Here is a 26864-nt window from a genome sequence, read left to right on the forward strand (position 1 = left end):
ACAGCCAACGAGTTTCAAACTATTAGCAACAGAACTTTTTCAGGGCAATAAGCTGTAAGCAAAATGTAGTCTTGCTCCTTACACTAAAAGCTCGTTCCACTGTTTCCAGTGTTAATCAATGCAGTACTCATTTGTTCATGTAGCAATTTGAGTCCTATGTATATAGCAGAGTCCTCTCCTCACAGTAATATAGCAAGACAGCAAGGTATCCTGTTATCATAGGCTGTGTATTATATTTGATGTCACAAGAATTAGAAACTTATTTTCTTTCTTCCATAAATTGGAAATATAATTTGAGAACTTGAATTGCGAAGCCGGTGAAAATTAACAATCGTTCTGGAGTAAGCAGGAATTTAAAAGAGATCCTGAGGGGGTATGGAGTGATTGTACAGGGAGTGTGGCTGCATCACATTTCCTACACTTCTCAACCTCACCAGGACGTGTCATGGGACACCATACTTTGGTAGGAACTGCCTGATACGTGCCGCTGCTGTCCACTGGTATACACCCTTCTTTTCTTCCACAGCCCAGAATTATTGCCAACCCTATGCTGTGTGCCTGTCACACAATGATGGAAAGAGGATCAAGACTACCTTGCAGCTCGCCCTGCCCCCTGGGTCCCTTCGTGCACACCTAGAGGCCTAATTGGGAAAATTACTCTTAAGTTCTTGTTGAACAAGTTACTTACCTTTGGTACCTTTCTTTTTGGTAGGTACTCTATCTAACCACAGATTCCTTATCTGTTGAATCCTCACACAGGTGTGAGACTGGATACAGAAACTTTCAATCAGTACTCCTATGTGCCAGAAGGTGCCATCATGTGGCTCCACGCTGATGTGTTCCTCTATGAAAGTGATGTGCAGAGCTCCATATAACTGTTACCTAAGCACACTGATGTCACTTTATTTCTTTCCGTGCCACCAGACGCAGATTTGGAGCTACCGAATTTTTTTTAATTAAAATGTATCTGAAAAATTCCAGTGTGCAAGGGACACTGTCACCCTCTAAAACCACAGGGTTCAAGCCTTGTAGGGATTGTCAAAAGCAAACGTCTGTGACAGATCCCCACCAGATTTGTCTTTGGTGCGTGGGGTTGGAACACGACTCCAAGGCCTGTAGCAACTGCACCTTGATGAATCCAAAGGCCATGCAAAGCTGTATGTCACCAAACACCGGGTGAATCCGTGAGGTGATTCTCAAAGAGAAGGTCCTGCTCCCAAAGTCATTCCTGTGGCAGATCTTCATAGCAGTCAAAGTTATTGGGTAAACCCAAAACGTAGCACAAGAAGTCCAAGTGTGACTCTGCCCCTACCCATACTCTCAAACTCTTGAGAAGATGTGAGGGCGTAAAAGTCCCTCTCAATGTCGCTCCTGAAATCTATCTCTGTCAGGGCCTATTCGGGCTCTTGTCCCGGGGCAACCTGAGTTTCTGTGGCCTTTGGCAACCCTGCAGCAAAAACAAGAAATCTGTGATGCCATGCCGCACCTCTTACGTACACAGCAGGCTCCCTCTAGTGCGCTTTCAGGCTCCCAAGGAACCATAAGGATCTCCGACTGTAACTTCGGCAGCCGGTCCACCCCTGCTGCCAGTTGGAACCTCTGGGACCATTTTGGGGCCTGCACCGGCTTTGGTGCTGGCATCAGTCCAGACGCCACAACCCAAGCCGGCCTAGAAGCATCGATGCTGATGTAGACACCAGACAATTAAGCACATCCTATATTGGTCTCTGACTCCATTTCGACTTAAATCGGCTTCAGACAACTCATCGGACTTGGACACTCTGCCCTTTTCTCAAGGAAGGGCTTGGATCATTCATAATCGTTTTGGCATTGAATTTGGCTATGACAGCTTTGATGAAGGGGAAGAGTTTGTTCAACTATATACTGAAGACAACTGGCAACTGGTAAGATGAGTGCTTACAAAGTGAGGAATCTGAGGATAGAAATACCCATCAGAAACTGAATGCATGTTTTCAGGATAGGAGGAGGCACACCTCTGTACCCTTACAGAAGCTAAGAGTTTACTGAGAGATTTTATCTTCTAATTCACTTCGTGTTGGCAGTGGTACAGGCGGTTTGCAAGGTCCAAAGTGCAGACAGGCATTTCCTTTGTGCCTATCACCCAGAATCTGCAGGCAAAGTATAAGACAGTGAAGATGTGCTTGGAGACAGTTAACAAGGCCTTATGCCCCGCCATTAGAACTATGAACCCTGAAAGCAATTGCTTCCCAGAAGACCTATGATGCAACCCTCAAATTTCCTGCCTCCAATTTGGATTTACAGTTAAAAGATTACCCTGTCTTACAATACTGAAGAAAGCTTAAATAATGGTTTAAAGTTTCCATTCGCAGTGCAAGCAACCTTAGACGAGTGCCTGGCCAAGGCATGCCGTTCTCTCCAGCCTAGAGGCTGGGTCTCCATTTATGTGTACCATAGGAAGACAGCACTACGGCCTTGGCTGGCATAGACCCTATCTGATCGTGCTCATCATAAACACAGTGTTCCGGATGTCCTAGCAAAGCTATTCCCTCTGGGTGCCTGTTGTATTCTAGTGGGCCAAGTTCTTCACGCTCATTTCTTTATCTGCTCCACCACTGCCATATGATGTTGCCCCTGCTACTACCTCCATCCCAAGTAAGTGGCTACCTTTGTCCCAGCTAAGTGGCTATCTTCGTCCCAGCTAAGTGGTTACCTCTGTCACAGGTAAATGGCGACCTCCTCATGGATTCTCTTGCGTGTCTGGGCTGCTACCTTCATCCCTGCTTGGGGCATATGGTTGGGTGCAGAATACATTCTTGAATCAGAATAGGAAATTATCCCACGACTGAACTGCACTGCCCCTTCCCTTGTGTTCCACTGCTCTACCTATAATGGTAACTCCAATGTGCTGTTGATAGAAAAGCAGGGATGGACCATTAATTATTCCTGTTGCTGGATTTATATGCACATGCGTCTTGATGTGCGGGTTAGCATTCTTTTGATCGTCATACTCATCAGTTGTAATGGCACTTGCCTTCATCTCTTCCACTTCAGGCTTAGACTGCCAGAGTCTGCCAAGATCTCCCCCTTTTCCTTCCCCAGACCTGAAATGTTTAATAATCCTTTAAAGGTACCCATGCCAAAATCCGGACTCAAAATAGCATGGCCTTAGATTATCTTTTAGAGGCCAAATGGGTGGGGGCTGTGCTACTGCTGGGACTAAATGGTCTGCTCATCTTCCCATCACTTCCCTTAACATACATGAGCAGATAGACAACATTAAGGAAAGTGCAAATAAATTACATGAGACACAAAGAGGCCTCAACATGGGCAGCAACAGCATCTGGACATGGACTGGAGATGTTTTTTGACCCTGAGGAATGAAAATACTTGAATTATTGGCTGCAATAATTTATCTGTTAGTCTAATACTGAGCATCATCAAAAGCTGTTGCAAAAATAAGTACTGTTAATCCATTTATTCTCGTTGTGTGTAAGGATGATGTGGGTATTCTGTAACCCTAATTAAGTATTTTTTCATGTATGACCCAAAATGTATCAATATTTATTAATCCAATATGAATGTTGTTTCGCTTTGGTATGCACCATCTACTACATTTGGGCATGCTGGCTAATTATCTTTTTCTCAAAGAACCCATGTGCATCCCCAGGAAGGAGATCATGCCAACTGCTCATAAGGTACGTTTCTGCTGAATGCAAGAAGTTTCTATCACAAGACTAGGTTCCACAGACTTGTACTGAGAGGAAACATACATATGCTAGCCTAAATTGCATGTATTTTAGGATTATGCCCTCAATGGTCATTTTTTTAGCAAGGGCCCTGTTCAGCTGAAATGGCAAATGATTTTAATTAATTTGTTGTGAAGCTTGCTATTTTGCATTACATACTAGTTAGACTTTGTGTTCCCAATGTGGTGTGTCCTATTTTTAACAGAGATATAAAGCCAGGTGCTTGCCCCTGTCACGAGGGGTCTTGAAATTAAATGTTTTACGAAAGTTACATTTGAATGCCTTAGGTTTTGGATAAAGGCAATGCATGTATTTGTGGTGCAGATCTAATTAGAAGATCTTTTGGCCGCCTTCGAACAAGTTTTGAAGAAAGGTTTCTTCTCACTGTAAGGAGAGATTGACATGAAGCTTGAAGGCTCTGCCTAACTGAATATATATCACTTGCACTGACTGAAATTTGACTCATTTGGTTGTGTAGGCGTAGTTTAGGATTAAGTAAATGTGCAGATTACCAAATTATGCTGACAAACATTTCTTCGAATTACCTGCCTAGATACCACTTGTTTTAAATTGCTCAAACAAGTAAAGACGAATTAAAAAGCATTCTGGCCAGAGCTTCAGCCTCAGGTTCTACGCATGAACTGCACACATGGTCAATTGCACTGTGAAATTATTTAATTGTTGTTGTGCAATTACAAGAGTGTTTTTTAATGTTGAAAGATGCTCTGTTTTAAGGGAAAATAATGCAAACGAATCCATCAGATTTACCCCAGTGAGGTTTCTGACAAGCCCCAGTTTAAAAACTAGGATAACTCACTGCAACGAAAAACAAGAGGTCACCTGTACCTCCGTTTTATAACTCATTAAACGTTCTTTGAAATTCCTCCATTACCAGTGTACACCGCGATTTGCATTGCTTTCAATAACCACTCACAGGAACTCCCTATGGATAAATTGCCCTTTTCCTCTTTTTAAAATAAATTACACATGCTAATGTGCACTTTTATTACCGTTTTGTGAACTTGGCCCATTTTATACTTACTGTACCCAATGGTAACCATAAATAAGAAACATCTCCTTGTAATAAAATGCATCCATGTCATGTTATGTAACGAACGCAATGGAACAACAGACTTGTTATTTACAGCCGGCAACAAATTACAGTATACTTTCACATAAAAAACATAATCCGAGCTATTCTCTGGACTAGGCAACCAGCATGCTTTCAATTAGTCATCCTCCTCTTACTGCACAATGACATTATAATTTTTATGTCTCAGTTCTTTAACTTAATTGTCGTCTATGTTCCATAGCAGCAGTCAGGAGGCAAGGACACTTGCTGCAAAAGCTCACTTACCAATTAACATTGATTCTTGCTGGTACTCTTTGATGAGATGAGAGTGCTTCGTCAGACAATGCACGTATCTTTCTAGGACATACCAGCACATCTCATAGTAGAAAGGATAGCGAAATTTGGCATGCACCTAGAAAATTAAATTCAGAATTATTCTTTATGACGGTGGAATTCTAAAAAGAGTTAATAACAAGGTTTCAGAATGTTCTCCAAATGAAGACTACGTTTGGCCATTTACTTGACACAATCTAGTTAAAACAAAGTATGTTAAGTGCTTTCGAAATGAAAACTAGGTTAGTGTTTCATCTGCATGCCTTAATTATCCTCCTACTGATCTGATTTGAAGCAGTACAATTTGAAATGCATAGCAGTAAGGTGCAAATCTAGCCCCCCCAAACTGTGTTTTTAAAAACAGTTTTATGTTCCAAGGGAAGCTTTACTAATTATAGTTCTGGTACATCACTGTAACCTACAGTTTTACTGGACTCCTCAGGCCATTCTACTGTGTTACCCATCCTCAAATAATTGCCTAATGTTGCCATGGACAATCAAGCCCACCCTCTCCACAGGCAGCATCTTACAGCGGGCCTGAGGCAGCCAACATGGATGTCTGTGGTCACAAATCACCACTAAATTACTCTATTCTTATTCCCCCATACTTATTCTGACTTCCTTCTACTAAAATACTACTCCTGTCTTAATTCCTTCTATTTCAACTTCAAAAGTCACAATTTCAGGCGCCGCTAGCCGGGCTTTGGGTTGGTCGTGTTCCCTCAAGAGCTCTAGTGCAACCCTATTTTTTACGACAGAGGGGGGATAGAGGGTCGGCATGGTTGGGTCCTCAAGGTCTGTGGAGCCTCATCTGTGATCCCAAAGACGCCAGAATCATTGATGGGACCTGTGCACGAAGGAGACCTTGAGGGCACATCCACTGAGAAGACAATGTTCAAGACAGCATCCGCCAATCGGTTAAACTGAGACCCTGGCGGCCAACAAGATAGTCGATTAGCTCTATCAGAAGGCAAGCACAAGGTGCGGCGGCCTGAACAACATTTCTAAGAGGAGGCAGAGGACAGGGGCTATGCTTTTATCAGCCCAGGAAGTCATGCCTCCGTGTGACTGCATGGATCAATAGTCTTAAAGGAACTCCATTGTTTTCTAGCTCATGCCAGAAAACACTTTTCACAAAATTGGATGTCTCACTCACAAGGCCACTTATCTCAAGCCCATCTCGGTAGAGAGAGAGAGAGGTCCTAGAAGCAAGGATTTACTTCTGCAAAAATCAGCCGGAATACTTCTGCAGCACTAAAACAGCCATTCTCTTGATGCCCCTCCTAGCCTTTGAAACTCCCTGCTCCTCCTGTCAGACACAACCTGATCTGTCCACATTCAGAAAGCTACTAAAAGTCCAGGTGTTCAGTCTTTACATCAATTAATCTGCTTACAACGTTGCCTGATTTGCTCGACTCTTTCTTCATGCTGCCTTACTTATTACCTTTTTAACTCTCTTTAGATACTCTAAGTATTGCCTACATCTGGTTATTTGTAAAGCATTTTTTTTTACATCTTCTTAGATACACCTGCACTATAGAAAACAGTACATACACACATAAATAAATAAATAAATAGCACTCTCATCTCCTGGGGCCTAAAAAATCAAAAATAAGGCTGTGGGGGCAAGCACATTAAAATTGATCTTTAGAAAGTCTGACAAAAGTGATTGTTTTGAGAAAAAAAGCTAAAAAATATTCATAAGAAAAGGAAAGATAAATGACTTTGTTTAGAACATTTCCAGTGACACTGTCAAAGCCCAGATTTTACCCTTAACATTTTTGTTTAAAAAAAAAACTCCTATCACTTCCATATGTTTCTCGGACCAGAAGCCTTATTTAGAGATGGGTGGTAACCGGAATTCAAACAAAAAATATCAAATTTCCTAAAAGACCACCTCATTTACAGCTGGAGAAAATACTGCATGCAGATACGGAAATGGGAGGGAGGTGGCATCAGAAAACTTGGAATTGGAGGAGGCACTGTATATAAGGGAGACTTCAGAGCAATAGGTGGCTGTGGAGCGGGTGGTGGGGATAAATGGGGGAAAGGGAGCTCAGAAGAGGAAGGGACAGGAAAGAAAGTGAGGGCAAAGCAGGGTAAAAGCAGAGGGGATTGGTGCTAAAATGAAGTATGGGTGGAGGAAGCCAGCAAGGAAGCGGTTGAGAGGGAAATGAGGGAAGAATGAGGTACACGCAGCAAGGGTCAAAGGGGAAGAGAGAAGGAGCTAAGGAGGAATATTGGGACGTGGGGTGGCAGGTGTTGGAAGAAAGAATATAAAGCAGAGGAGCAAATCATTATGGACAGCAGCTCTGATGAAGGTGACAGGGTAGATTTTGTGGAAAAGGTGATGAAGCTCATGTGAAAGGAAAGGAGGAGGAATCAGTATGAAAATGATAGGAGGCAGAAAATGCCAGATGGTGGGAGCACTGGAAGTGTGTATACTGAACAGATCACAAGCACGCAGCAGTGTCTGAGAAATAGGAAAAAGCATGATAAAATAAGAGGCATGGTACTGGGAAGTGAACAAGACAGAGTGAGGGGAGAGTAGAAATATTTGGGTAAAAGGAATGTGAGGGGGAGGACTTGGAATGGATCCTTAAAGTGTTGCAAAGATTGGAAACTAAGTAGGACACAAGACTAGGAGTTGAAGGAAATGGTGCAACAGGAGGTAAGCTGGAGAGCATAAGAAGGCAAGGGTATTGGAACCACATCACTTGGGAATGAAAGCAGTCTGGGATGTCAATGTACCTGTAGCAGCAACATGGCAGCCACTATGGTTGAGTAAGGAAGGGGAGGTGGATTTGGCGGCACATGGTCCGAAGGAGCTCAAGAAGAAAGTGCCCAAGTTACAATATTTGCACATGTTTGCACTCTTGCCGAGAGGACAGTGATGACAGTGTTGTAGTATGATGATGTGTGGCTGGATCAGGAAAAGACACCCAGGCAGCAAATATAGAGCAATATCAGACATTACCTCCTATGCGCTTACCACGCACACTTTTACCATGCATGTAATACAATGCATTCACTTTTACAGCATGTTGTATTACATTTACCACACAGTTTAGTGTTAATAATTGTGTGTATCTATACTAAACAGTGGTGTTCAAAACTGTGTAGTTCTAGTTAGAACTGGGTTTCCACCGAAAATAGATTTTTTGGTTTTGTATTAATTTAGGTGCTGTTTGACAAATCTTCACAAACCCTTCCACAAAAAAGGGTTATCGAACTCAGAGCCATCCTGTAACATTTCAGGGTAATAAGTCAAGTGGGGAAAAAAAAGAAAAGAAAAAAAAAGAAAAGAAGAGGTTGGCGGCTCAAAACACATTTCCCTGTGCAATTTCCCATAGGAAAATTGAACAGTGCTGTAGTCAAAAGGACTGAACAGAATTACACCAAATTTGGCAGAAAGCTAGATCTTTACCTATAAAGCGCGTTTTGTGATTTGGTGCAAATTTGTTCAGTAGTTTTTGTGAAATTAAGATTCACTGTCAAGTCAAATTATTTGCATAGTTAATTAAAACCATTACATACCGTTACTAAAAAGAAACCAGTCTGAAACATTTGTTTAAAATGCCAAAAAAAAGAATCTAAAAACCTTTGCTATGCAGAGTAAAACGTCTTCTAAAACTTTCCACTATTTCAAGGAACCTATGTGTTGAGCAAGTTGTCCTGCAAATTAATTAATACTGTTATATTGAAAGTGCAAGTAACCAGACCTGGCTCTTTCGATGGCCCCAAGTAGTGTCTATCCTCACTCTGTTGACGAGTTTAAAGTGCAAGTGCCATATACGAACCAGTGATCTCACAACAGTGCTGGTTCTTGCTGCTTCATTTACCCCAAGCAGCAGATCACTGACCCCAGTTTTACACCTGTCCTTTCTCAAAACACGGATAAAGTGCAGGTGCCTTATGCAGACCGGTGAACTGGCTTGCAGCTAGTCCTTGTTGCTTTGTTCACCCCTCTTGAAACAGACTGTAAAGTGCGAACTGCTTGTGCAGTTCATTGTCCCAAAGAATAACCAGTCCTTGCTCGTTCACAGGGAAAATGCTAACCCGCTTTCTTAAACGTAGCCGGTCTTTGTAGCTTCGTTGGCCTGGTCATAGTGAGATGTGTGGAGCTATTAAATGATCCTGAAAGTAGCCGCCCCTTGAAGATTTATGTTGCTAGATTACCACTTAGTACACCCTTCTCTTCTTGTTTACTTGTTCAGTTCTTTTAGGATTGGTTTTAAAAACGTTACTCCCTTAAAGGCTAAGGGGATTGAAGTGCCACTTAACTAAGTAATAACTGCTTGCCTACAGGTACGAATTTGTAAGTCTACAAATATTGGTTTCAACAATTTTTTCCTTTGGGCCAGGGTACCAAGCATAGGCCAAAAAATGTGCACTGACGACACTTGCTTGTATCTAAAAAGTCGGCAATTTTGATTCTGCGACTGATTTTTCCAAGCTGGAATGAGATCTTTGGTGTCAATTATCCCGAAGCGAAATAATACAAACAGATGCTTTAAGGCCTGGGGAAAAATGCACTGAGAGATACTCCTTGGGTCTCAAGTTGTTATATGAGTTGATCACGGCCCAGGCGGGTCGTCTGTGTGAGAGCCTTTTTGTCTGTTAAGAGTTACTGGCTCAAAGTTGAGGCACTGACTGCTCGCCTAAATGCTGATTTTCCATTCTGGCGAACCAAGCCTCCTGCATGCCCAGTTCCTTAATGGCGTGCTACACAGTACAACCAAGGGAGTACCAAGATACTACTGAGGGGAAAAAACTACAAATTAAGCCTTCTGATTGGCTGGTCCTGCAGGAATGGTACCAGTCACGAGAGACAGAGAGCTGTGACTGACTGGCCTCAACATGAACAGAAGTGTTGAGGCTGCCATTTTAGGGCTCAAGGACCCAGGTCCTGTATTCTGAAATTTAAAATAGAACAACATATAAGGAGGCTGAGTAGGGATATCTTGACCCCTGGCCCTTGTGTTTGGATGCAGAATTAGGGGTACCCACCCTGGGGTTGCTGCGGACTCACAGTACTCTCATGATGCCAAGCACCCCCCGCAACAATTTGCGGGTGTGGCGCAAAATTACTGAGAGATTACTGTAGTACTAAAGAAAAAAAGATGGATGGTTGCCCGTTGGTGTTGCGAGACCATGGGGGCATTGGCCACCAATGCAGGGTTGGCCACCTGCTGGTGGTTAGGTGCAGCTCCTTGCCACAGGACGGAATGAAGGTCATATGTGTCAGAAGTTGGTAACCCACAGGGGGGTTGGGCACCCACCCTCAAGCAGTGAACAGCCAAGGTCGAAGGCCGTACGCAACAGGGGATGGGCGTCCAACTCTCACGTCTCACACGGCCAAAGCCCATGTGCTGCTGTGGTCGATTAGGATAATTAGGTATGGTAATAGAATCTCACTTCACATTAAAAAGGCCTCAAAAGTCACTGAAAATAGCAAAGGATAAGATGAAGTTATAGTTAGGCACGATAATACCTTACCTTACATTAAAAAAAAACTTAGAAAGTCACTGAAAAAAACAAAGGTTAAAGTGATACTATAATTAAGGCTCCCCATTTCCCAGTTTTCTGTTTTACTGATTTTTTACAGATACATACAGACAGAAAATCATTTATTTTCCTGTCAGCATGTATTTTTACATGTGGATGAAAACGGAAATTAGGTTGTTTTTTTGAGTGATTCAAAATGCTGTCAGTCGTGGCTGTCAGACTGTTGGCTGTGCAGACTGATAGATCAGAGGTTTAACAAAGAAATTAATTTTAGTAATGAGGCTTAAAAGAAGTAGATATTCACCAGGTTTATAGCAAAATGTCCATCTTTTCATATAAGTGTACTGATTTGTCATCTGAGGGGTGGGGTCATATCACTGAACCCTGTTAGGAATTCAACTAAGAGAGTGAATTTATTTATTGAACAAATGTGGAACTATACTATAGATTCACAAAACTGTAAATAAAAATGGAAAAAACAGATAAAATTAGCTAAATATAATAAATATGGATAAATACGGATGGAAATGTAAAAATATAAATATCATAAAATTGAAAGCCCTAGTTATAATTAAGTGGAAATGTCTGTTAAAAAGCCTTGCACACAAGAAAACACTGAAATTCACTAGTTACAAAAAATTGAAGTAACTATAATTAGCACACCTGTCATGCACTGCTTATGACATCTTTAACCCCTTAGCTGCTGGGCCTTTTCCCCCCCAGTGCTGAGCCCTTTTTTGGCTATTTGGGGTAGTTCGCGCTTAGGGCTTCATAACTTTTTGTTATGCTAACCAGCTAACCACGCCAAATTTGCGTCCTTTTTTTCCAACATCCTAGGGATTCTAATGGTACCCAGAGTTGGTGGTTTCCCCTGGAGGAGACCAAGAAAATAGCCAAAATACAGTGAAAATTTTGTTTTTTCCAAAAAAATGGGAAAAAGGGCTGCCGAAGAAGGCTTGTGGTTTTTTCCCTGAAAATGCCATCAACAAAGGGTTTCTGGTGCTGAAATCACTATCTTCCCACCTTTCAGGAACGGACAGACTTGAATCAGAAAACCAAATTTTCAACACAAATTTGGCATTTTACTGGGACATACCCCATTTCTACTATATTTGGTGCTTTCAGCCTCCTTCCAGTTAGTGACAGGAATGGGTGTGAAACCAATGCTGGATCCCGGAATGCTAAACATTTCTGAAAACTAGACGAAATTCTGAATTCAGCAAGGGGTCATTTGTGTAGATCCTACAAGGTTTTCCTACAGAAAATAACAGCTGAAATAAAAAAATATTGAAATTGAGCTGAAAACAACAGCCATTTTTCTTTATGTTTTACTCTATAACTTTTTCCTGCGATGTCAGATTTCTGAAAGCAATATACCGTTTTGTCTGCTGGACTCTTCTGGTTGCGGGGATATAAAGGGCTTGTAGGTTCATCAAGAACCCTAGGTACCCAGAGCCAATAAATGAGCGGCACCCTGCAGTTGGTTTTCATTCTATACTGGGTATACAGCAATTCATTTGCTGAAATATGAAGAGTGAAAAAGAGGTATCAAGAAAACCTTTGCATTTCCAAAATGGGATCAAGATAAGGTTTTGAGGAGCAGTGGTTATTTGCACATCGCTGAATTCCGAGGTGCCCATACTAGCATGTGAATTGCAGGGCATTTCTCAAATAGACGTCTTTTTTACACACTCTCTTATATTTGGAAGGAAAAAATGTAGAGAAAGATAAGGGGCAATAACACTTGTTTTGCTATTCTATGTTCCCCCAAGTCTACCGATAAAAATGATACCTCACTTGTGTGGGTAGGCCTAGTGCCCGCGACAGGATATGCCCCAAAACACAACATGGACACATCCTATTTTTTTTATAGAAAACAAAGATGTTTTTTCCAAAGTGCCTACCTGTAGATTTTGGCCTCTAGCTCAGCCGGCACATAGGGAAACCTACCAAACCTGTGCATTTCTGAAAACTAGAGACCTAGGGGAATCCAAGGAGGGGTGACTTGCGGGGCTCGGACCAGGTTCTGTTACCCAGAATCCTTTGCAAACCTCAAAAAGTGGCTAAAAAAACAAGTTTTCCTAACATTTCGGTGACAGAAAGTTCTGGATTCTGAGAGGAGCCTCAAATTTCCTTCCACCCAGCGTTCCCCCAAGTCTCCCGATAAAAATGATACCTCACTTGTGTGGGTAGGCCTAGCGCCCGCGACAGGAAACGCCCCAAAGCGCAACGTGGACACATCCACATTTTTGGAAGAAAACAGAGGTGTTTATTGCGAAGTGCCTACCTGTAGATTTTGGCCTCTAGCTCAGCCGGCACCTAGGAAAACCTACCAAACCTGTGCATTTCTGAAAACTAGAGACCTAGGGGAATCCAAGGAGGGGTGACTTGCGGGGCTCGGACCAGGTTCTGTTACCCAGAATCCTTTGCAAACCTCAAAAAGTGGCTAAAAAAACCAGTTTTCCTAACATTTCGGTGACAGAAAGTTCTGGATTCTGAGAGGAGCCTCAAATTTCCTTCCACCCAGCGTTCCCCCAAGTCTCCCGATAAAAATGATACCTCACTTGTGTGGGTAGGCCTAGCGCCCGCGACAGGAAACGCCCCAAAGCGCAACGTGGACACATCCAAATTTTTGGAAGAAAACAGAGGTGTTTTTTGCGAAGTGCCTACCTGTAGATTTTGGCCTCTACCTCAGCCGGCACCTAGGGAAACCTACCAAACCTGTGCATTTCTGAAAACTAGAGACCTAGGGGAATCCAAGGAGGGGTGACTTGCGGGGCTCGGACCAGGTTCTGTTACCCAGAATCCTTTGCAAACCTCAAAAAGTGGCTAAAAAAACAAGTTTTCCTCACATTTCGGTGACAGAAAGTTCTGGAATCTGAGAGGAGCCACAAATTTCCTTCCACCCGGCGTTCCCCCAAGTCTCCCGATAAAAATGATACCTCACTTGTGTGGGTAGGCCCAGCGCCCGCGACAGGAAACGCCCCAAAGCGCAACGTGGACACATCCAAATTTTTGGAAGAAAACAGAGGTGTTTATTGCGAAGTGCCTACCTGTAGATTTTGGCCTCTAGCTCAGCCGGCACCTAGGGAAACCTACCAAACCTGTGCATTTCTGAAAACTAGAGACCTAGGGGAATCCAAGGAGGGGTGACTTGCGGGGCTCGGACCAGGTTCTGTTACCCAGAATCCTTTGCAAACCTCAAAAAGTGGCTAAAAAAACAAGTTTTCCTCACATTTCGGTGACAGAAAGTTCTGGAATCTGAGAGGAGCCACAAATTTCCTTCCACCCGGCGTTCCACCAAGTCTCCCGATAAAAATGATACCTCACTTGTGTGGGTAGGCCCAGCGCCCGCGACAGGAAGCGCCCCAAAGCGCAACTTGGACACATCCAAATTTTTGGAAGAAAATAGAGGTGTTTTTTGAGAAGTGCCTACCTGTAGATTTTGGCCTCTACCTCAGCCGGCACCTAGGAAAACCTACCAAACCTGTGCATTTCTGCAAACTAGAGGCCTAGGGGAATCCAAGGAGGGGTGACTTGCGGGGCTCGGACGAGGTTCTGTTACCCAGAATCCTTTGCAAACCTCAAAAAGTGGCTAAAAAAACAAGTTTCCCTCACATTTCGGTGACAGAAAGTTCTGGAATCTGAGAGGAGCCACAAATTTCCTTCCACCCAGCGTTCCCCCAAGTCTCCCGATAAAAATGATACCTCACTTGTGTGGGTAGGCCTAGCGCCCGCGACAGGAAATGCCCCAAAACACAACGTGGACGCATCACATTTTTTCATAGAAAACAGTGCCTACCTGTGGTTTTTGTCCTCTAGCTCAGCCGGCACCTGGGGAAACCTAGCAAACCAGCACATTTTTGAAAACTAGAAACCCAGGGGAATCCAAGATGAGGTGACTTGTGGGGCTCGGACCAGGTTCTGTTACCCAGAATCCTTTGCAAACCTCAAAATGTGGCTAAAATAACACGTTTTCCTCACATTTCGGTGACAGAAAGTTCTGGAATTTGAGAGGAGCCACAAATTTCCTTCCACCCAGCGTTCCCCCAAGTCTCCCGATAAATATGATACCTCACTTGTGTGGTTAGGCCTGGTGCCTGCGACAGGAATAGATCACACAACGGTCAATGTTGGTCCTCACGTGAGGCAGCTGTTGACCCTGGGGTGATCCATTCCTGACACAGGCACTAGGTGTAGGCACTCAAGTGGGGTAGTGTTTTTATCAGGACAGATGAGGAGTCACTGGGTGGTAGGAATGTTGTGGATCCCAGCATATTCCTGTAGTTTGTGTGACAGAAATGCGAGAAAAATTGAGTTTTTTTTCAACATTTCAGCTTTGCAGGGTATTCTGGGTAAGAAAACTTTGGGGAATCCACACAAGTCACACCTCTGTGGACTCCTCCGAATGTCTAGTTTCCAGAAATGTTTGGGTTTAGTGTGTTTCTCTATATGGCCGCCGAATCCAGGACCAAAAACACAGGTGCCTGCCTTACAAAGCCAGTTTGTTTTGCCATAGACAATTTTGATGTCTCCACAATATGATTTGGGTGGTGGAATTTGGGGCTGAACTAAATTGGGGAGCTCCCAAGAGAGCACTCTCTCTCTGCTTGCCGCCGCATTCACCTGCTCTCTGGGTTGGCCTAACCCACTATTACCCAGTTGCACGAACAGCTTGCGAAGGGACTGTCCTCATCACCTCCCTCATAATGTTCTGGAAGAGGAGTTTTCGAATGGGACTCCTCTGACTGAAAAATCACTCCCAGAGTCTGCGCCATTGTCCTATCCCTCAGATGCTGTCTCAGTATCTGATGTCTCAGTCTCTGATCCTATGTCAGAGCGGTCCTCTATAACCCGAGTGCAGGCAGCAGTCATCCATCAAGATGCCATCTCTGCTATTGGCTAAACTGTTGCTCTAAAACACTAGCCTACGTAGACAGTCACAAAATCGATGGTGTGTGTGAGATACGTGCAACAGTAGAGGCCACCTTACCTGCGCTTCTTCCCTCAATCAGCACGTACTTTCAAGACACTCAAAAAACACCTTGTCACATACCATTCGTCACAGTCTTTAGCACCTCCTGCGCCCAGTCCAACAATCATTATTGGTGCTCCCACTCCCTCCTCCTCGGATTCCCTCAATACCACCCAGCAAAAGTGCCCTTCATCTCTCCATAGACTTTACTAATGTACTCAGCTATTTACATAAAATACAGATGTGCTCTTTGCAGTAGGCATATAAACCTTCTGCGCTTCTTTATGGCACTAAAACTGCCACTAGACAAGTTGGACCCTTTTCCCCCCAGGGAAACCACACACATATTGACAAAAGTGATATATATATGACAGCCAACCACCTGAAACTCAACTCAAGCAAAACCGAAATAATCCTCTTTGGCCCACACAAAAACACCTGGGACCCCCCATGGTGGCCCACCACGCTAGGCCCTGCACCCACCCCCGCCAACCACGCACGCAACCTCAGAACAATCCTAGACTCCTCCCTCTCGATGACCCAACAAATCAACGCTCTTACCTCCTCATGCTTCAACAAACTCCGTATACTGAAAAACATTCAAATGGATCCCCACAGAGACCAGAAAAACTGTCACTCACGCACTCATCAGCAGCAGGCTTGATTACGGAAACGCCCTCTACGCCGGCACCACTCTAAAACTCAAGCGCAAACTACACGCATCCAGAACTCAGCAGCACGACTCATCCTCGACCTCCGCCGACACAAACACATATCTCCACACCTCAAATCCCTCCACTGGCTCCCCATTGACAAAAGGATCACCTTCAAGATCCTCATCCTCGCACACAAATCACTCCACAACACAGGCCCTGCCTACCTCAACAAGAGTCACCTTCCACACCCCCACACGAAACGTCCGCTCAGCTGACCTCTCTCTCGCCTCTGTCCCCCGCATCAAACACACCACCACCGGGGGCAGATCCTTCTCCTACCTTGCACCCAAAACCTGGAACGCCCTCACAACCCACCTTCGCAAGACCCAAAACCTACTTCTTTTCAGGAAGGGCCTCAAAACCTGGCTTTTCGAACAGTGAACCTCCCAGCCCCTTTCCCTCCCCCCGTTCCCCCCCCCCCCAGCGCCTTGAGACCCTCACAGGTGAGTAGCGTGCTTTATAAATCTCTTTGATATAGATCTACCTCTATATATATATATATATATATATATCTATATCTATCTACATAGATATATCTATAGATATATCCATGTACCTAGATATATCTATCTACATAGATATATTTAGATCTATATATACATATATATTTTTTTAGTTGTTGTATGGTTTCCTTGGGGGCCAAAATGGCCCCCAGGGAAACCCTACAACATCTAAAAAAAAATATTGCCCCCACAGGGGGTCACCCTGCCCACGGGCGACCCCCTGTCATTTCATTTTTTTTTTTTTTTTTTAAATCCCCTGGGGGGGGGGGGGGGGCGCAATCGCGCCCCCCCCATGGGGCACCTACCTTTAAAAAAAAAAAAAAAATATGCCAGGGGGGGGGGGGGGGAGGTTCCGGGGGGGCCGCCCCCCCAAAGTGAAATCCCTGGTGTCTAGTGGTGTTGCTGCGATCGGGGGCCAGGAAACACTTTCAGGAAGGCCTCGTAAGAAAGGGGAGACTCTCCCCTTTCTTACGAGGCCTTCCCGAACGTGGAAAAGGCCGTTTTCCCCATCAAAGCAGGAAGCGGCCGCAAGGCTGCTACCTGCTTTGATGGGGGAAACACCTTTGAAACGTCAGCGCGCCTCGCGGCGCGCTGACGTCACAAAGGGGCGGGTGGGGGGCGGGGGAGACACGGAAGCTTCCGTGTCTCCCGAGGGAAGTTAAAAAAAAATAATCCTCGGGTGCGACGCACCCGAGGATTTATTAATACCCTTCCTGGTGTCGGCCACTGGTCGTGACCCGCACCAGGGAGGGTGTGTGGGCGTCGGCCAGTGGCCGACGCCCGCACTCAACAGGTTAATGATATCACTGTGCACGGCAAGTTAGAGTAACTTTAGTTAACTATAACTGGTCAATTTCAGTACTGTTTGAGGCTAAAATATTCTTTAACATACATTTTAAACTAACTTTAACATCTCTAACATTTGTTTTTTTCAGTATCTATCTATCTACACTTCCACCACACACACACTTTTATTTTTTAGTGGGGTACCTCCCTACTCCCACCTATTTGTTTTTTTACTCCTTACCGCTCTTTACCTTTACTCTCACCTTAACCTTAAAACTCCCTACCACCCTTTACATCTCACTGCCTATAAACCTTAAAAACATTTACCTCCTTTACCTCTCTACCTTACACTAAAAATTCCTAACACTCTTTACCTCAACCCCCAAAATCCTAAAAAAAAAAAACTTATTTTCCTTTACCTCTACCCATCCCTAAACCCCTTAAGTCCCTTACTCTCTTTAGCTCTACGCATCCCCAAACCCCATAAACCCCCTTAAACCTTTACCCCATCCATCTTCAAACCCTATAAAACGCATACCTGCCTTTATCCCTACCCTAAGCCCACATATAAAAAATCTTAACTATTCTTTAAAATTGCTTATTTCTTAACCATAAAACCCCTTACCTCTATCCAACCAATTAAACTTTTTTTTTAAATGGCATTTTTAAAATATATATGTGTGTATGTATGTATACGTGTATATATATATATATATATATATATATATATATATATATATATATATATATATATATGGAAAATGTCACTTACCCAGTGTACATCTGTTCGTGGCATGTTCCGCTGCAGATTCACATGCTATGCACAGGTCCTGCCATCTAGTGTTGGGCTCGGAGTGTTACAAGTTGTTTTCTTCGAAGAAGTCTTTTCGAGTCACGGGACTGAGTGACTCCTCCTTTTCGGCTATATTGCGCATGGGCATCAACTCCATCTTAAGATTGTTTTCCCGCAGAGGGTAAGGTAGGAGTGATAGAGTGTAAAGAGAGAGATGTCCATGCAATGGAATTGAGATGTATCTACAGAGTTTAAATAAAGGTATGTTTATATACATATGTACAAATTTTAATGATAACAAATGGCTACAGGCTCCCGGGGACATGCCACGAACAGATGTACACTGGGTAAGTGACATTTTCCGTTCGGTGGCATGTGTAGCTGCAGATACACATGCTATGCATAGACTACAAAGCAGTAATCCTCCCCTAAGCGGTGGTCAGCCTGTAGGAGTTGACGTTTTCTGAAATAATGTTCTTAGTACAGCCTGTCCTACTGTGGCTTGTTGTGTTGCTAACACATCTACACAGTAATGCTTGGTAAAAGTATGAGGTTTAGACCAAGTGGCTGCCTTACAAATTTCTGTCATTGGTATGTTTCCCAGAAATGCCATTGTTGCTCCCTTTTTACTAGTGCAGTGTGCCTTCGGCGCAATAAGCAGTTGTCTTTTAGCTTTTAGGTAACAAGTTTGTATACATTTCACTATCCATCTGGCTATGCCTTGTTTTGATATAGGATTACCAGTATGAGGTTTTTGGAATGCGATGAACAACTGTTTAGTTTTACGAAATGATTTTGTTCTGTCGATGTAAAACATTAGAGCTCTTTTATTATCTAATGTATGCAGTGCTCTTTCTGCCACTGAGTCTGGCTGTGGGAAGAAGACTGGGAGTTCCACTGTTTGGTTTAAATGAAACGGTGAGATGACTTTTGGTAGAAATTTAGGTTTTGTGCAGAGTACAACCTTATGTTTGTGTACTTGTATAAAGGGTTGTTCAATAGTGAATGCTTGTATCTCACTAACTCTTCGTAATGAAGTGATTGCCACTAGAAATGCTACTTTCCAAGTCAGGAATTGAATCTGACAAGAGTGCATAGGTTCAAATGGTGGACCCATGAGTCGTGTAAGTACAATGTTAAGATTCCATGAGGGTACTGGTGGTGTTCTTGGAGGTATGATTAGTTTTAGACCCTCTAGAGGCTTTAATGACTGGTACCCTAAATAGGGATTTGGTCTGTTTATTCTGAAATAAGCAGAAATTGCTGTGAGATGTATTTTGATGGATGAAAAAGCTAGATTTGCTTTTGTAGGTGGAGTAAATAACCTATGATGTCTAGTATGGACGCATCTAAAGGTGTTATGTGTTTTGCTCAACAGTAGAAAACAAATCTTTTCAATTTGTTAGCATAACACTGCCTGGTGGTAGGTTTTCGTGCCTGTTTAATGACTTCCATACACTCTGGTGGAAGATTTAGATAGCCAAACTAAGATTTCAGGAGCCAGATTGCTAGATTGAGCATCGCTGGATTGGGGTGTCTGATCTGCTGTTTGTTCTGTGTCAGCAGGTCTGGCCTGTTTGGGAGTTTGACGTGTGGTACTATTGACAGGTCTAGCAATGTGGTGTACCATGGCTGGCGTGCCCACGTTGGTGCTATAAGTATGAGTTTGAGTTTGTTTTGATGCAGTTTGTTGACCAAAAATGGAATGAACAGGAGAGGGGGGAAAAGCGTAAGCAAATATCCTTGACCAGTTGATCCACAGAGCATTGCCCTTGGACTGAGGGTGTGGGTACCTAGATGCAAAGTTTTGGCATTTTGCATTGTGGTTGGTGGCGAACAGATCTATGTTTGGTGTCCCCCACTGACTAAAGTATTTGTGAAGTACCTGGGGGTGAATTTCCCACTCGTGAGTTTGTTGGTGATCTCGACTGAGGTTGTCTGCTAACTGATTGTGAATCCCTGGAATGTATTGAGCTACCAGGTGAATGTTGTTGGCAATAGCCCAATGCCAAATTCTCTGTGCTAGAAGGCAAAGTTGTGATGAGTGGGTTCCTCCCTGTTTGTTTAAGTAGTACATTGTTGTCATATTGCCTGTTCTGACAAGAATGTGTTTGTGAGCAAGAAGAGGTTGAAAGGCTCTTAGTGCTAGAGAGACTGCTAGCAGTTCTAAGTGATTTATGTGAAGCTGCTTCTGTTTGTTAACCCACTGTCCCTGAATATTGTGATTGTTGAGGTGTGCTCCCCATCCAATCATTGATGCATCTGTTGTGAGAATGGCATGAGGCCCAGGGTCTTGAAATGGCCGCCCTTTGTTTAAATTTGTGGAATTCCACCACTGAAGCAAAATGTGTGTTTGGCGGTCTATCAACACTAGATCTTGGAGATGACCATGTGCCTGCGACCATTGTTTTGCGAGGCACTGTTGTAAGGGTCTCATGTGTAATCTTGCGTTTGGGACAATGGCGATGCACGATGCCATCATACCTAGCAGTTTCATGACAAAACGGACAGTGTAGTGCTGATTTGGCTGAAATTTTGGCAATATGGTGTGGATCGATTGCACTCTTTGTGGGCTTGGACTTGCAAGCGCCTTTTGAGTGTTCAGTGTAGCTTCTAAGTACTGCTGAATTTGCGATGGTTGCAAGTGTGATTTTTGGTAATTTATTGAGAACCCTAGTGTGTGTAGGGCATCTATTACATAAGGTGTGTGATGTTGACACTGTTTTTCAGTGTTGGCTTTTATTAGCCAATCGTCGAGATATGGGAATACATGCATTGTTTGTCTCCTTATGTATGCCGCTACTACGGCAAGGCATTTTGTAAAGACTCTGGGGGCTGTTGTTATCCAGAAAGGTAATACCTTGAATTGGTAATGTTTCCCTTGTATAACAAACCTGAGGTATTTTCTGTGAGCTGGATGGATGGGTATGTGAAAATACGCATCTTTTAGATCCAGTGTTGACATAAATTCTCCCTGTTGTAGCAATGGGACTATATCTTGTAGTGTCACCATGTGAAAGTGTTCTGATCGGATGTAGAGGTTGAGAGTCCTGAGATCTAATATTGGCCTTAATGTTTTGTCTTTCTTGGGAATAAGGAAGTACAGGGAGTAAACCCCTGTTCCTTTTTGATGATGTGGCACTAGTTCTATGGCTTGTTTGAGTAATAGTGCCTGCACTTCTGTTTGTAACATTGCGAGATGTTGCGATGAAAGTTTGTGCGCTTTTGGGGGAATGTCCGGAGGAAATTGTGTGAACTTTATGCAGTAACCATGTTGGATAATGGATAGTACCCATGTGTCTGTTGTGATGTGTAACCATTGGTCGTGAAACATTTTCAGTCTTCCTCCCACAGGGGAAGTGTGTTGAGGGAAGGTGATGACAAAGTCACTGTTTGTTGTTAGTGGCTTGTTTTGAGGATTGGAATTTTCCCCTAGACATGGGAAATTGTCCTCTGTGGGATCCCCGAAATCCCCCTTTTTGGTATAGTGTCTAGTATGAGGACTTGGATTTTGAGGTGGATGGCTCGGAGGGCTGTGGCCTGAAGCCTCCCCTATATTGAGGCTTCCGAAATGTGCCTCTGTATTGGGATGAATAAAGCACTCCCATCGCTTTAGCAGTGCCGGCATCTTTTTTCATTTTATCTATGGCTGTGTCCACCTGTGTGCCAAATAATTGCTGTTGATTAAAAGGCATGTTGAGGACAGCCTGTTGGATTTCAGGTTTAAAACCTGATGACCTGAGCCATGCATGCCGCCTAATGGTGACAGACGTATTTATAGTCCTTGCGGCTGTATCATCTGAGCCTAGCGCCAATCTTATTTGGTTTTTGTAATCGCCTATCCCTCCTCTACTACCTGCTGAGCTCTCTTTTTGGTGTTCCTTTGGGAGATGCTGGATAATGTCCTTAATCTCATCCCAATGAGCCCTATCATATCTAGCAAGCAGTGCCTGCGAATTAGCTATGTGCCACTGATTGGCTGCTTGTGACGCCACCCTTTTCCCTGCAGCATCAAATTTTTTGCTTTCCTTATCAGGAGGGGGTGCATCTCCAGAGGACTGCGAGTTAGCTCTTTTTCTCGCTGCGCTGACAACTACTGAATCGGGGGGCAGCTGTTGTGTGATATACACCGGGTCTGAGGGGGGTGGTTTGTATTTTTTTTCTACCCTTTGGGTTATAGCCCTCCCTTCAACCGCCTCCTGGAATATCTGCTGGGCATGTTTGAGCATACCGGGGAGCATGGGTAGGCTTTGGTATGTGGCGTGGGTTGAGGACAATGTATTGAATAAAAAGTCGTCCTCTAGAGGTTCTGTGTGCATGCTTGCGTTGTGGAAAGCTGCTGCCCTAGCTAAAACCTGTGTATACGAGGTGCTATCCTCAGGTGGAGAGGGCTTAGATGGGTAGCACTCTGGGTCCTGATGTGACTGCATAGTGTGTGTTGGAGACTGTGCAGTGGGTGTAGCAGGTGGGGGGACAGTCTGTTGAGGAGAGTGAAGAAGAGACTGCTGAGGAGAAAACTGGTGAGGCGGAGATTTCTCTCTTGGCACTTTAGCCGTTGGCTGATCAGTGTCCAAACGTCCATGGAAGGCCAGTTCTCTTTTTATCTTGAGAGGGGGTGCTGTGAGGATCTTGCCAGTGTCCTTGTGGATCTGTATCCTGGCTTGTTTGTCATCGAAATCCTCCATTTGTTGTAGCTCTTCCTCAAATCTATGGCTTTCTTTTAACTGTTTCGAAAGTCCATGCTCCTCTGTATAGGAATGCTTTTTCGGCTCTGAAGAAGTTTTTTTTCGGCACCGAAGGGCCTGGAGTAGTGGTTGGCCTCGGTTCCGAAAGGAACTTTCAGGGTCTCGACTCGATGGGTCGTTGCCGTGTGCTTTCGGAGCCTGTGTCTCGGCTCGAGTCCGAAGACTTCGTAACGGGCGTGGCCTTTTTTGGTGCCAAAGGTGTTACTTGGTCACCGGTCGATTTTTTACAGGTGTAGCCATGGCCTTCCGGCAGTGGCGTCCCCGAGGCCTTATGTTTGGTCCTGGTCTGGGTCGGGGCAAGCGTACTCACATGCTGGCCCGCTGTCAGTGGTCGGCATCAGACTCTTCGGAATCGGATCCCTGAACGGAGATGGCGGTGTGAATCATCTCCTCCTCTTCTGCGTCGAGGCGTTCGGTGCTTCTGGATGCCATCTGCAATTTTCTCGCTCTTCGGTCTCGTAAGGTCTTTTTGGAACGGAAGGATCTACAGGCTTCACAAGTATCCTCTCGATGATCTGGAGACAAACACAGATTACAAACCAGATGTTGATCTGTGTAGGGATACTTGCCGTGGCACCGAGGGCAGAATCTGAATGGGGTCCGATCCATGAGGCTTCGACGATACTTGTGGTCGGGCCGACCAGGCCCAAGTTGGGCGCGGGTACCCCGAAGGGCAACCGAAGAAGTGTGTCCGCCGGTACCGAGGTGTCGATGCTAGATTGGGCGCGATCGAGAACAATTCCGACGATTTTCGATGGATTATAGGTTTTTTCTGACTCAAACAACCGGAGTGAAGAGGAACACGTCCAAACCCGATGGCGGAAAGAAAACAATCTAAGATGGAGTCGATGCCCATGCGCAATGGGGGCGAAAAGGAGGAGTCACTCGGTCTTGTGACTCGAAAAGACTTCTTCGAAGAAAAACAGCTTGTATCACTCCGAGCCCAACACTAGATGGCAGGACCTGTGCATAGCATGTGAATCTGCAGCTACACATGCCACCGAATATATATATATATATATATATATATATATATATATATATATATATATATATATATGTTTGGCTATCATGACAGACTTACTATGGGAGGAGAGGCCTTATCTGGGACCAGGACTGCCAAAATATAAGGAGGATGTATGCCCAATCATTTCAGGAGCCGTCATTTCCCAATTTCAAGGTTTCACTGCTGGGGTTAGTACTGAAGAAGAAAAAAACAAGTTATTTACCTGTACGCTGTGGTTCTCCAGTCTTGACATCTTTCATAGATTCACATGCTTGTATCTTCTCTGTCATCAATGTGCAAGTCCCACGGTAATCATGATAAGCAGTGTAAAGCAAACCGTTAAACAGTAAAGCTTACACAGGTGACATTATTAACCATTTCACATTGTTTTAGAAAGAACTCAAGCCAATCAGAAGGCAGCTGCTGCATGACCCATCCCCCCATGGCCGCCATACCTTACATTACGTAGCACAAGTGTAAAGGCGATATAAATGGGGTATCTAATGAGTTGAGTACCCTTTGAAGAGAGTAGGGAGGGTAGCATGTAAAATTATGAAAGATATCAATACTTGAGAACCTCAGTGTACAGGCAAGTAACTTATTTATTTCTCCAGTATGGAATCTTTCATAGAGTAACATTTTTGTATCTTAATAGCAAGCAGCAATAACTTTGACAGTGTTTAAAACAAGCAGAGGTGGGAAGCATTTAAAGCTATCTAAGTAAACTTGCTATATCCATATATATGTATCCCTAAAGGTAGGTCATCTCATTGAAATAGATGACGAATGAATCCTTCACCTACTGCTGCATTTTGATTCATGGAGGCATCTATAAAGTAGTGTCTAGTGAATGTATGGCTCATTTTTCATGTAGCATCCCTGCATATACTGTGTAGCGAGACCCCAGCAAACTGGGGAGTAGAGGTGCCACACTCCTTGTGGAATGGGGACAAATCCTGGCAGTTAATGGTATCCCAGCAATCTCGCAGTAGAAGACTATGTTTGACAAGACCCAATAAGCTATACTAATTATTTGATGTAGAATTTCAAACATCTTTTGAAATCGAGTATATGAAGAGCTCTTTCTGCTGCATCAGACTGATTTTCGAAGTATGTCTTCCATACAAATGGTTCATTAGAGTGGAAGTCTGATGTTACATTACGGATGAAATGAGGATTCATTCATCAAATTAGAGATACATTTATTTCATAGTAAACGTCTGAATTTCACTAATTCTTCTAGCAGAAGTTAGGGCCAGAAGAAGAGGTCTTTTTCCAAGAAGCATCACATATTCAAATGTTGAATAAAAACCTGTATTTTTTCCTGCATTTGTCACACAAACTACAGGAGTATGCTGGGATCCACAAAATTCCTACCACCCAGTGCTTCCCCACCTGTCCTGATAGAAACGCTACCCCACTCGAGTGCCTGTACCTAGTGCCTGCGTCAGGAATGGATCACCCCAGGGTCAACAGTTGCCCGCATGTAAGGACCGTTGTGTGATCCATTCCTGTCACTGGCACTAGGCCTATCCACACAAGTGAGGTACCATTTTTACCAGGAGACTTGGGGGAATGCTGGGTGGAAAGAAGTTCCGGGACTTTGCAGCACCAAACTGTGAGGGAAACATGTTTTTTAGCCAAATTCTGAGGTTTGCAAAGCATTCTGGGTGACAGAACCCAGCGAGAGCCCCACAAGTCACCCCATTATGGATTCCCCTAGGTGTCTACTTTCCATAAATGTATAGGTTTGGTAGGTTTCCCTAGGTGCCGGCTGTGCTAGAGGCCATCTGCAGTAATCCACCTATCAGAGGGGGTCAGGGATGTCACCCACCTGGCCTAACCAGTCAGAAGCTCCCAAGGGCCTATGCACATCTTGCTTCCAAGAAGGCAGAATCAAGTGGCCATCTTGCAGAGCTCTGGCACCTCCGTAGGGGAGGAGCTGGACGGGGGGGAGGGAGTCGCTCCCCTGTCCTTTGCGTGGTTTCTCCCCAAAGCGGGTAACTGGGGGTTTCTGTACTGGTGCAAAGGAGGGCACCAAATGTGCCCTTCAAAGCAGTCTGGTGGCACTGAGAGGACACCCCACCCAAGACCAGAGACATCCACTTCAAAGGGAGAGGAGGTCACACCGCTACCCTACAGGAAATCCTTTGTTCTGCCTTCCCCTGCTCGAGTTAGGATCATCAGCAGAAGGGCACAACAGTGTTTGGGGGTCTGCGGCAGTGCAGACTGGCAGGCAGGCCCTGCCAGACTGTTCAGGTAGATCTGGGTGGTCCACTAGGAACAGCCAGAGTACCTGGTATCATGCAATTAACAATGGAATCAGTGTAATTGCATGATTCAAACATGCCTAGGTTTGGAGAAGCCATTATGTAGTTGGACTAATATTGTTAACCAGTGTCCACTACATACCTTAAAATGACTTTCCTGTACCTATAAAGCCCAGGGAATGGAGTCTGGGGTTTGGAGGGACACCTCTGCTCATGCAGGGGTGCCCTCACACTCAGTACCATGCACCCTGCCCTTGGGCTCAATGGCCTACCATAGGGGAGACATAGGACCTGGTTACAACCTTGGCGAGGGAGATTACTCAGTCCGGATATTCCGTCCGCCATATTACAAGTTCCATTACATCCTATGGAACTTGTAACACGGCGGACGGGATATCTGTCACATTTGGGACAGAGTAATCCCCTCTG

The 26864-nt window shown here is 44.2% G+C and overlaps 1 protein-coding gene across 5 annotated transcripts in view; it reads right to left on the minus strand.

Annotated features, from left to right (window-relative positions):
- The window catches only part of KDM2B (lysine demethylase 2B), a 715168-nt gene that overhangs the window by 312665 nt on the left and 375639 nt on the right, over positions 1-26864 (minus strand). For all 5 annotated transcript variants that reach the window (XM_069214908.1, XM_069214905.1, XM_069214907.1 and 2 more), the window contains exon 10: positions 5086-5212. In XM_069214908.1, coding sequence (XP_069071009.1) covers positions 5086-5212 — 127 coding nt within the window. The remainder of the gene's footprint in view (positions 1-5085; positions 5213-26864) is intronic.

The sequence above is a fragment of the Pleurodeles waltl genome, chromosome 11 (genome assembly GCF_031143425.1).
Source record: "Pleurodeles waltl isolate 20211129_DDA chromosome 11, aPleWal1.hap1.20221129, whole genome shotgun sequence".
Classification (NCBI taxonomy): Eukaryota; Metazoa; Chordata; class Amphibia; order Caudata; family Salamandridae; genus Pleurodeles; species Pleurodeles waltl.